This window comes from Solanum dulcamara, chromosome 10 (assembly GCF_947179165.1).
Source record: "Solanum dulcamara chromosome 10, daSolDulc1.2, whole genome shotgun sequence".
NCBI classification, from domain to species: Eukaryota; Viridiplantae; Streptophyta; class Magnoliopsida; order Solanales; family Solanaceae; genus Solanum; species Solanum dulcamara.
Window position 1 is genome coordinate 73771215 of NC_077246.1, and position 12747 is coordinate 73783961.

The 12747-nt window shown below is 35.2% G+C and overlaps 1 protein-coding gene across 1 annotated transcript; it reads right to left on the bottom strand.

Moving 5' to 3' along the window:
* Positions 1 to 3969: 3969 nt before the first annotated feature.
* Positions 3970 to 11906, bottom strand: LOC129871701 (uncharacterized). The gene is made up of 14 exons (XM_055946661.1): positions 11855 to 11906; positions 11668 to 11769; positions 11238 to 11297; positions 11048 to 11112; positions 9114 to 9211; positions 8880 to 8931; positions 8495 to 8587; positions 7877 to 7987; positions 7187 to 7484; positions 6467 to 6921; positions 6195 to 6304; positions 5166 to 5224; positions 4901 to 5088; positions 3970 to 4361 (listed from the first exon to the last, which is right to left on the bottom strand). Exons 1-14 carry the CDS (start codon positions 11892 to 11894, stop codon positions 4173 to 4175), a joined length of 1920 nt encoding a protein of 639 aa, XP_055802636.1. The 5' UTR covers positions 11895 to 11906; the 3' UTR covers positions 3970 to 4172.
* Between the last annotated feature and the right edge of the window lie 841 nt (positions 11907 to 12747).

Below are 12747 nucleotides of genomic sequence, written 5' to 3' on the forward strand. Positions count from 1 at the left end.
CTTATGGTTGTCATGGTTTTTGGGATGGGGTTGTTGCTCTTCACAATCTCCCACACCTTGGTCATGACTACCTCTCGTCTCCTTTTTTTTTCCTCGGTCATGTTTGTCATGCCTGAAGTCTGTCAAAGCTTCATCATGTTTGTCATTCTTTTCAAGGGTGAAGTCCTCCAAGGTCTTGAACTTGCCATCGAATTTGTTCAAGCACTTGCCCAAAATCTCTACAGCCTACTCAGCAGCATCCATCCTTGCGATCCACTCCATACCGGGCGTGAGGTCCACAGGCTCCTCACCTCTTTATCGTCACTCATTTCTATGGCCGAGGATGAGTAGGATGTTAGGGCCTCGCTTGGTGTAGGCTCGAGCGGTACTTTCTTATTCTTCTTAGAGTGCTTCCTTCCCTTGCGGGTCTTTCTTGCCAACATCTTTCTTAACGTTGGTGGCACTGGCATTAGTGGCGTTGATGTATCCCTCACTTGCCATATCCCTTAGTAGAACCTCGCTTTGATACCACATTGTCACAGACTTAGACTTCAACTAAGATCTCCATGCGGCACTTAACAACTTACTTACAAATCTTTCACGATCTTGCAAGCTCAAGTAAGCTTTTAAGACTAGATTGTTAAGGGAACGCTAGATTATAAGAAAGATGAGAGCTTTTATGAAGAATGTTTTGTATTACTTGGAAGAATGCTTGATTTCTGGATGATTTGTTACAAATGAATGTCCCTTCTATTTATACTACTCCTAAGGAGCTTGAGTGTAAATAAAAATTACTATACAAGTCCTCTCATATTTACAAAGAAGTCCCTCTAGAAATCTCTACATACTCTAGAGAAATCTAAGTCTTCCAAGACTAATCTACAAGATTCTAGATTTCTCTAAGTCTTGTCAAGAATTCTCTTGGACATTCTAGAGCCTTCTATTAACCTCTCCAAGACTCTAGATTTCCCCCCTTCTTCATGATCAATTAGTGGCGGGCCATGACATTTGGTTGTTCAAAAGATAAAAGCAGCAATTGTCTTCATGCACTAAAAGGCAGTCTGGTGCACTAAACTCTCGCTATGTGCAGGACTCGAGAAGGGGCCGGACCACAATGTCTATTGTAAACAGCCTTATCTTGGTCAACAATTATCATTTGGGTCAACATTTACAGGAATGTCAGTTAGCTCGTTTCATTTCGACATATATTTTTATGTAATATATTGTGAATTGATGAATATGGAGTGATCCCTGTTTTGTTTGGTATTCATTTGTGAAACAAGGCAATTAATACTATATACTTCACGTATAATTATCTTTCGGAAACAACCTCTTTGCCTTTATAAAGTAAGATTAAGGTCGATGTACACTCTATCGTTCCCAGACCTCACATATTGAATTACACTTGGTACATTGTTGTTGTTGTATGCTTGACATTTGATTCTTTATTTCATTCTCGCCCAGTCTCTTTGTTTACAAAAAGAAGAAAAGAAATGAATTGTGATGATTTATTTTTAAGAAGATTCTTTGATTGAATCTAGCTGCATTTCAGAGAAACTTTGGTCTGTAAACAAACATTGACATAGTATTCCCAAGTTCCGATGGAACTAGTTGAGGTGCGGGCAAACTGATTTGGACACCACGGTTATCAAGAAAAAAAAAGGATTCACAATTGACGTTCAAATTTGCAGTTTTAAGGATGATTTGAATTTTAAATCCAGCACTTTAAAATGATATTAACTGTGAGGAAGACTACAATCTGTCTTTGTGTGTTAATCTTAAAGCAAAAGATACCAGACTTGGTATCAAAGTAAACTAATTAATATAAAAATTAACTTGTAGCTTTTGCATAAACTAATTGAAGTGCAAGATTATATATTCTTAATTTTCATTTGTTGTATATAATATGTTTGGATGATGTTATCGTCTCTCAAATGTCAATTCTTCAGGCTGATGCGGAAGAGGTTAAGTGGTTACATTCTATCATTGATATACCTGGCTCTCCGTTAGGTATAACACCACATGAAGATTCTACACACAAAATACATTTTGGCATTCCACATACACTTGCCGAGAGTACCAGTAAGGAAGATTATGACAAGTACAACGAGCCCCGTGTGGTTTCCATTGGTCAATTGCACTAGGGAAAAAATCATTTTGCACCCATGGAGAAATTCAAGCGGAAAGTAGTGAGAGAATTGTTACTTAGAACCTTTTACAAGAATTGCTCAGGTGAGATGGTGTCCATTGAAAAAGTATATAAAAGTGTTGAACAAGACTTGCTCGTGAGTGTTCGGGATTGTTATGACGTGTCTCATTGGTACAGCTTTTCAGACAGTGACTGGTGTCAGCTGATGTTCTGCGATGGCGGCTTTATTATTGACTTCATCACTAGTGGCAGGAAGAGCTGGTTTAATATCATGAAGAAACGTGATAGAGATTTGGTGTGGCGTGACCTTTTATTGCTTGAAAATCGATTGCATTTCCAGGTTTAAATGTGTTAGCATGCGCATTCAAATGTGAAGAGTTTACTTTCGGCCTTTTAGACACGAGGCTCCACAGAATGTCATTGTTAATGACATCTTGTTATTCAATTGCTCCTACACTTGTTAATAATATCACTAAAGTTGTCCATCATCATTGACGGCAGCAGGGGGAGGCTCCAGTTCCTGTACATCTTCTTCAATATTATCTAGACCGATGGTTCAATATTATATTTGGAAATGATGTAGAAGAAGAAGAAACCAACAATAACGAAGAACAGGCAGAAGAAGAAGACAACAACATCATCTTGCTGTTTCCCCACCTTTCTCAGTCACAGAGTTGAAGAAAGTAGGTATTCGATGCAGCTGGGCAAGTAATCGTATGAACTTTTCCCCAAAGGAAATTCATCTTAAATCATTTATGATATCAGGGGAGTTATTCCTTCCACAACTAATTATCGAAGAATGGACTATGACCCTTTTTTTTAATCTAGTTGCTTATGAATATTCGTGCAGCTTACAATATAGATCCTTTGGAATCTCATCTTACTTGAGTTTCATGAGTATGTTAATTAATGGAGAGGAAGATGTTAAGGATCTGCGAGCCAGGGGAGTAGTCAAGCTCAAACCCAAAGTTGGCAATGATCAAGTAACTTCTTGAGAGATATAACAGCACATCATGATCCCAATCCTCAAGATTTTAAGGATGTCAAACAACAGATTTCTACTTACTTCAAAACTAAACGCCTACCTCTACGAGTTGGCTATGCTGAATTTAAGCAAAGGTACTTTAGTGGTCCCTGGAGTTTCCTTGTGTTCCTTGCTGTTATTTTCTCTGTAATTCAGACTGTCCTCTCAGGCATTCAGACTTATATTGTGTACCTCTATCAATATTTCATTCTGCTTTTTTTCTTGAGCTCTTGTATCTTAAATGAGCTGTATTTTGATTGTGGTTGTATTTGAAAACTCGTGATATTGAATTTGTGACAAACTTCTTAAAATGGAATGGATTTGTTGAAAAGCAGCACAGCCTCTTGTGATAACATGCTCATATAACTTATAGTCATGTTGTGATCTCAAACAACTTTATAGAGCAGTGATGATTTGTATATGCCAATTCATTTTTCTTGTGCAGAAAGATCATGAAAAATTTAGATCAGATGAAAGACCAAAGTCTATGGCTATCACATTTTCCAGACTTTTAACAGATGGAAGATACCAGAAATTTGCCTGTAAAAGGTGTATTATTGTTCCTGAAGCATGGTGGGCTAATATTGCATCTTAAATTACAGATATCCTTTATGTTCGCATCATTAAACCCAATACACTTTTGCAATTATTGGTTTAGATTTCGATATTTTCCACATATATGTGAAAAAATGATGGGTTCAGTTGAATCCGTTGATTTTACTTTGCATCCACCTCTGGAGAAAGGTTTAGTCAATAACAATGATAACAAATTGGGAAGCAAAATAACCCTGAGTATCAGAAGTTGAGTATAACACCATTTAACCTTCAACTGTGATCAATAAAAAGTAAGAGATCAGAAATTAGAAGAAATGAAAACATCTGTTGTGTTTCTCCCCAACTGTCAATAACAAACAGCATATATACATTAATCCTAAGTTTATTTGTTTCAATCTTCTTTCTCAGAAATATTCACATTTTTCTATAGCTATCAGACCAGCTTGCCCATATTTTATCTATGCATTAGAGGCACTCTGCAAATTGAGGAGCTCCTAAGTCAAGTTCTTGTTTCATGATGCAGTTCATAAACCAGTCACTGCTGAAAGTCCATATTCCCTTCTTCACTGCTGACAATGCTTCATCCATGTCTTCTTCACAAGCAACGAATATGGTTTTAGATTTGTCTTTCACTTGATTGAGTCCACGTATAATCTGAGAATTTGATAAGAAATGCATGTAAAAATAATGCAGGGGAAATTAAACATGCCTGTTGGGATAAATATTGTATGTATCTAAAAGTGTCTATACAATAGATGCCCAACAAAGGGAAGTCTTATACGTTAAGCTCCCTCTATGCACAGGGCTCCTAGAAGGGCCAGATCACATTGGATCTTATGTATGCAGCCTTACTTGCATGTGAGGCTGTTTCTGTGGCTTGAACTTGTGATCTATTGGTCACATGATGACAACTTTTACCATTGTGCCAAGGCTTCCTTTCTCCAACAAATGCTCAATGGAGCTATAAAATGTAAGGATGCCATAACACCAAATTGTGCTAAGTTGAGTGCTCCTAAACAACATACTTCATTTCCTTTAGTTTCAATTTTTTCCTGTTGTGGGTTTCTTTCAAGTAGAGAGAGCTCAAGTTTGACATGATTTTGGAACAACATAAACCTCATTCCTTACAACTACGTTTAAGTTCTGAACAAGTTGGGATCGGCTATATGAATAAGTAAATATTACTAACTCACATTGCCTCCTGCAGATTTCACAATGGCTGATAAGGTACCAACTGGAGGATGAACATGAGCTGCAAGACATATGTCATAACCCTTGAGGAGAGCTTGGGGGTATGCTTTTGCTCTAAGAACAGCCCCTTTTAGCTCACTTCTGTACTTCAGTTCATAGTCTTCATCCCTCAAAATAAAAGGCATTTCATCTGAAAAACCGATGGGGACTGATCAACAAATGCCAAAAATATTCCAATTAAGGTCAAGAGTAACTGTTTTTACCCACCTATAAGTTTGCCATTCCAGAAGCTTTCTTTCAACCAATTTGATGACAGTATCCAAGCTCTGATCACATTTCCAAAAGATCAAAAACAAGAAAAAATGAAATCAAATTTAGAAGTCTAGCTACTTATAAAAATTTAGGTTGCAAATTCTGGAAACTAAAAGTAAAGCTGGACAAAACAAAAAAAAAGAAGTGAATGGATGAAGTATTGTCCATACATATAAGAAAATAAAGACAGTAGACTTTGCTACCCCGCAAAGGTAGGGTAAGTTCTACTCACACCCTACCCTCCCCAAACCCCACTTGTGGGAGTACACTGAGATGTTATTGTTGTTGTAAAGACAGTAGACCTTAGTTCAAAACCTCAAAGGACATTTAATAGTATCGTAACGTTTTGGTACCACTATGCCCAGTAGTTTCAGCCATGAATATCCTACTCGTTTTATTAAAAGCACAACAACAAAAATCAACCTATCAAAATTCTATCCTAGATTTACACATAGTTTTGGCATAGTTTGCACAAAATGTGTCCCTAATCTCTTTTTGCACATGCTGTGACAATTTTGTACAAGCTCTTAAGATGTATGTCTTGGAAAAAATATCCCTTTCATAAAGGAAAGCTGAAATTAAGAAAGAAAATACTCACCAATTAACCTGAAATAAACCAACAAAGCACAATACTGGTCTTAGATTTGGTTGTTCCTCATCAACTGTAGTTCACATGCCCATGGCTAGTATTGACATAGACTTAAAACCTGGACTTACTCCTGACTATTCTGAACTACTACTATAGCCTTATTAACACAACTTTATGTTTTTACCTTTCCTGGTTTTATATGTCTTCAATTGGTCAGTTTTGATTTTTCCTCCCCTCTCAATATTACTACTGATAAATGAGGACAACAAAGTGACCTTTCAGAAACAGTGGACAAAAGAAAATAGGAAAACAACAAATTTCCATTTATGGAATAGTCGAGATAAATGAAAATGTCATCAGAATTGCAGCAAGCAGCATGCTGAGGAGAAACTGACCCCGAGCAGAGAGCAGAGCAGAAATTCAAGGTTTTCCTCACTTTGCCAGTGACTACATGTGTGCTTAAACTTCCATCAGAAGTAACATCTCCACCAAGGTCTCTAATTATCTACATAAGCAGCATAAAATGTACATTTAAAAGGAACTATAAATGAGAAGAATCCCTCAAACAAGTGACAAACATAGTTTACAAATTTATATTAGGAAGGGGTTAAGCATCAAATAATCATTAAAGCAGTATCTGGGAAAAGAGTAGGCAATTAGAGTGTACCTTGGTCAAATTTGCCTTTTTACTATCATCAGCAATGTTCATCAGCATAATTCTGAAGCTTTTCCCTCTTGAAGAAATGCCTCGACTACTATGCTCTTCATATGTCAAATTAACTGCTGTAGCTTCTTCAGCATTCTTTTCCAGAAAACTTGTCAAATGGTCGTTGGGAGTAATACCTACCTGACACTTGCTCTTAGAAATAGCAGAAAAACTGTTCCCCGAAACACTTTCTAAACTAATGTCCTTAGAATGCAAGTCGCAGTCAGCTTGATGACCTCCCTTTATTTTTTTGGATTTAACAGAAGTGTGTGAGGTTTCCCAAGTTCTCTTCTTTGATCCTGACGCTGAACAGGAACATTTCTTCAGAAGAGCTTGGCTTTCGCTTTCGTTAAATCCCACATGTCCATGCTTGCTGCTCCCGACAGCACCATCTCTAGGTAGAAAATCTTGGCAATCTTGAAAGAAATACAGAAATGAGATTAGTGATAAACAGGGAAAGATAAGTTGTAATATGCTTCTAAACTTATTTTTTTCTTTAAATTCAAAAATTACTAAAAATAATGTTGATGCAGCCAGATATTTTAGGGTTATAAGATTACTGAAGTAACCATGTAGCAAGCAACTTATTTTGATGTGTGTAAATAAGTGATGTTGCAAAGATACAAAAACTTACCATGCAGTTGATACCAGATGAAAATTAAAAGCAGTAGCTTCACTTACCATAGTAGTTAGAACCCATGGTTTTAGTTGCCTGATTTCTTCCTAGGGAACGATTATTTCCCTCAGACAGAGTATCCCTTTGTTCTTGGAGAATTGGAGATTGGCAATCCTCCCTTGAAGGCTTTAAGGGGAACTTAAGATTTAGATGCACTGCAGAACTATGTAAGTTATCCTTATTGAAATGAGAAATCAGGAGATTTGAACCACCAGGAAAGCACAATGCTTTCCGAATATCAGCCTTGATAGGGAGCTTGTGAGCTCTGCCTTTCGTGTCAACTTGGCCAATAACTGAAAAGCCCTACAGATATTTCATATTATCATATAGTGTAGGAGCAACAGTGAAAGCATGTGCATACAAATCAATGATTATTGGTCAGATTGCAGAATAGCCAGCATCTATGCACCTGTTTGGTTTGTATTATCCATACCTAATTATCCATGAGAAATGCAGAAGGATATATCAGAAGATAAATCTCATGATGCATTTTGATATTTGGCTTTCTTGACTTGATAAGGGGTCATCAAAAATGTCAAAATTATCTTACAAAGCATGCTTTTTGGTAGTCTTTTATATTAAGAAAATACTTGTTTTGTATTTCCTCTTGGAGAGACAGATGTTAATAATGCATAATATTTTAAAACCAGCCATGATTGGTTATAATTCTCCTACAAACATCATTGAAGGTTTACCTGCTTAAGCCAAAATCCTTCAGACGCCTTATCTCCCCAGCAGAGTACTGTTCGAACACCCACATGTTGCAATCTTTTCCTCAGCTCCAAATAGATTAAGTGGCCAATCCCCTGCAAGCTCAAGGTGTTAATATTGTCCCAAGTTCCTATATCATTTAGCATTACCTATTATGGAAATTTGTCACATTAATTGAATGCACATGTTTAAAAGCATGGGAATGTTAAGTTTTTCAAACTTACAAAATGGTGCACCTTGTAAGAAATTCAGAATAGTTATGAAGGCATTGTTGAATGATTTATACCAAATCTAGAAGCTTAAACTGGTAAAAAGGGGCTATTCTTATTTGGTTAATTTGAGCCTACAATAGGCATCTCTCTTAAAAAGAATAGAGAAAAGTAAATAAAGAGTAAAGAAGATGAAGTTTATTAACAAGTTTAAACAGAAACTACATATATGTTTGTTACACAGTTCTGACAGCAATATTTTCAATTCTGCCTCATTTCTCTTGCAAGCACGAGAGAAATTAAGAGTATATTTACTTGAGCCGGTCTATGAATCAAAACAACAATCACAAATCAACATAAATTCATATTCAAGCTAGAGATCAACTAGAGGACCTTGAGTTGGTAAACTGATTTAACAGCCGCAAGAGGAACCTCAGCAAATTGCATATCAGCTGGGATTATTTGATAAGTGATCGCTGCAATAACCTTTGACATAATGAAAAGCAAAAAAAAAAAAAGGGATTAGAGCAGAATTTCAGTTAAAACAACATGCAGCCAATCAGGACTATTGATATAAGGTGTAGACTATAGTATAAAACCAGCAAATATTTGCAAGAACAGAGACTTGTACAGTTAAATAGTAATGTTGATACATACAAATCATCTATATGCATGCCATCAAGCTAGATGACCTTGAGGATGGAATATTTTTCATTCCATTTATCCCACCTAGCATAGCATGTAATAAGTACAAGTGCAGTAATGCTTGAGATTATACCTCTCCTGGGTCTATGTTATCCTTGGTTTTCAGAACTAGCGTACAGTACTTCCTGCAAAAGCAATAAACATTCAAAATGAATGCAGATTCTCATCCATCTGAAAATATTTGTGAAATCCAGCAGACTATAATATTTCTTATTGCAGAAAATGATAGCAAGAATGCAGGATTGTACTAAATGAACACAGAAAAAACATATCAGTACACAAGAAAAAATCAACTACATGCTTATACCCATTTGATACACATTTTTCAAGGAATTGTGATTCTTTTCCTGTGTCTGCAGCATAGTTCATGGCCGGAAGTTCTTTTGAATAAATGCCCAATGCTTCCTGCCACGGTATAGACAAAAAACAAGTGAGGATCATACTAGGAAAGAGCTCACTATAAGCAATTAGAACAGCCAATTTGTCAACAACTATCAAACTGGGTAAAAGATAAGCACAAACAAGCAACAGAGCAAGAAATCACAGCTTTCATTTGGTATACAACACATAGCAACACAACTAACATAACTTGCTATTTTCTGTTTTTTCAACCAATGGACATAGAAAGGGCAATTAATCGCAAATGCACAGAAATAATGGATATCCCCTATCACCCTAGGTTCAAGTTTTCCCTAATTATCAACACGTCTATTGGAGGATACTCTGCACAAATATATTGAATCATGGAACAAACCACATGTACAATGTCAGACACCATTTTACTGACAGGGACAAGCAGGAAGGTATTTTCAAAATACTAGAGCTAATATTAACCAAAAGATCATTTACTTCAGAGCAGTGGCGGAACTAGGATTTTCATCGAGGGGGTTCAAAAAAATAAGTAAACACGCTAATAGTATCCACAAATAAGCAGATCGGATCGAGTCATATATGAACGGGTCGGATCAAATATAAGCAACTAGATAAAATTCAACTTTAGCTCAACACTAACAATAAAATAGAGAAAGTACGCGTTTGACATAATATTAAAATCAATATGAGAAAATGTATTTTTAAAATTTTAATTATGGGTTCTGTCGCCGTCATTGTTGTATAAATACATTATTCAATTTTTGAAACTAAATAAGGAACACAAAAGATTATACTATCCAAAAAAATATATTAAAATAAGAGAAATAATTAAATGAAAGTTTAATAATGAGGATTTTCTTAATTCTTGATTTGTACGTTAAAGGCATATTTTTTCTTAAGTTGTGGTCACTAATCTGTAGTAGAAGGATAAGAGAATACTTCCAAAATCCAATCCTATTTATTTAATCTTACTTATAATCATATTATTCCTTAATCAAATAAAAATTAAATGTTTGACTTAAAATGAGTATGAGAGAATTTTTTTTAAAATTTTAAATATGAAAACTGAAAAAAAGTTATAACTTTTACTTAATTTTATAAAAATAGAAATTTTTTTATTGTAAAGTGTAATTCATTTTATGTTGTGCTCTAAAATATTAATGTAAAATAATTAAACACATATAATATAGTTTAATATTACAATATTGGGGTTGGACATTTCATTTATTAAGCAAATAAAAATTAAAATTGGCTGAAACTAAAATATGAAAATAAAAATGTTGCTACCCGGGTTCGAACCTGCAGACTTAGCTCCAGAATTTGCAATTTCGTGAACCCCTTTACCGCTGGACCAAGTCTTTGGCTTGTGTTCAGGGGGTTCATTATTAAATATATACTCATAAACCAACAAATTGATTCTATACATACGGTGTAATTTTTCGACGAAGGGGGTTCGGATGAACCCCCTAGGCTGCATGTAGGTCCGCCCCTGCTTCAGAGAATGACACCACCAAATTCGTGTGATGCTGTAAATAAAATGCCAACCAATTTCTTTGGATTTTTCTTATCAAATTACCATTTCATTTTTTTTACATTTCCTCAACAAGTTCCACGAGCAAGAGCAAGACTCGTGAGAAAGGTTGTGTCCAAGAACTAAGCTAAAGGAACTATACATATGCAGAACTATACACATATGTTACGAAAGTCTAAATATGCTGAAGGAATCAAGTATGATGAATACAGAGAATTCATATAATTGACATGAAGTAGATTGGCACTAAGACAAGGTTAATTGAATTGAATATACTGTACTCAAAATACCTATAAACAACACAGGCATACACACACAGAGAAAAAAAAAGGAATTACCTGAAGTAAAGACTTGGTTTTTCCATCATCATCTTTGGGATTAATGAGCACGAAGCAATAATTTCCTATTCGCCACAACCCCATAACCAAATTGATCATTTCACCAATCAAGAAAAGTTAGACACAACAAATTCAATAAAATGAAACAAGAAAAGAGAAATAATCCCAACAAAAAATCAATACTCCATACCATTTTCCTCATACTCAATATGACTTTTGTGCTCCTTTGAACAGTTCCCATTATCCACAACTACAACACACATTAACAAAAAGTAAACCACTTTATAACATTCCCAATTCAAGTGTCTCACTTTCATTTTTGGTCTGTCCCAAAATGAGTTCATCTTTCTATATGCAGTAAGTTCTCCAATTCCAACATGCTAAATGGCGAGTTTAAAACTACGAGATTTAAATACTACACAAATCTTGAATAAGACCACAAAATTCAAAATCTTATCTTTATTTATTAAAACACTTAAATTGGGACGAAGGGGATACAACCACGATTCAAAAGGTACGGGTCAACACATCAAATTTTACATAAACATCATAAAAGTACTATAAACCACAGATTTATTACCAGAGTAGTAAACAGAAAGAAAAAAAAATAGAATAATTACCAGAGATTTTGATTTTGGCATTCTTTGACAAAGAGATATTCAGACTATTTTCGTTTAATTCTGAGGTAAACTTCCCAGATTCCACAACAACCTCACAATTTCCTTGAAAAAAAAAAGAGAGAAGAAAATATTAGACTTATATGAGAAAATTATTGAGCTGTTACCGAAATTTTTGTTTCTTTCTTACCGATAGGAATAGGAGACGAGGAGAGTTTTTTCGGTGCCATTGTTAATATTTTTGAGAGAAATGGAGGGAAATGAAGAGTTTCTTATATTTATAAGGGAAGATTTCAGCGGGAAAATGGGGTGATTTTTGAAATTTCAATTTGGGGTAATGACACTTTAGTTCCTTAGTTATTGATAAACTCTAATTTTGTCTTTATAGTATATGAAGAAATACATTTATCATTTAATTTATTAAAAATTGTATAATTGGTCCCTTTGTATAAAAATTGATTATGTTTAGATTGCTTAAATATGGAAGAATAGTATAAACTCTAAAATAACATATTAGTAGACGAATGATGAAATATAATAGTATATAATTTAGTAAGATTGTGAAAATTTACAAGCATGAGGAATTGAAAGAGTCGTGAAAGTCAACATGGGTTTGTGGTGCAGTGGTGGACTGCTTCACCCTTAACTAGAGGTCTCGGTTCGAGTCTCGGGTATGGAGAAAATCATGTTGGAGCGTCACTAATGTACCGTGGATTTACGGTACTTGTAATACTTTAAACTTGGGATTTTGTGATTCTTTAAGTATTTGTTAGTCGATTTGATTATGTTTTGTCTTTGACTGCAGGAAAATAGGTTTCGATATCGAAAGTTGAAGAAGGCAGTGTTGAAGTAAATTTCGGTTAACGTTTATCTAATTGAAGTGTTAAAGCAATTGCCTAGGTACGTAAAGTTTATGAAGAATCTTGTTACAAAAAAGAGAACTATGAGCTTTGAATCGTCCGACAACTTGCATTATTGTAGTGCAACAGCTACTCGCTCACTTGTACAGGAAAAATGAGGATCCTGGAGCGTTCACTATACCATGTACTATTAGCGCGTTCAATTTCACCAAAACTTTGTGTG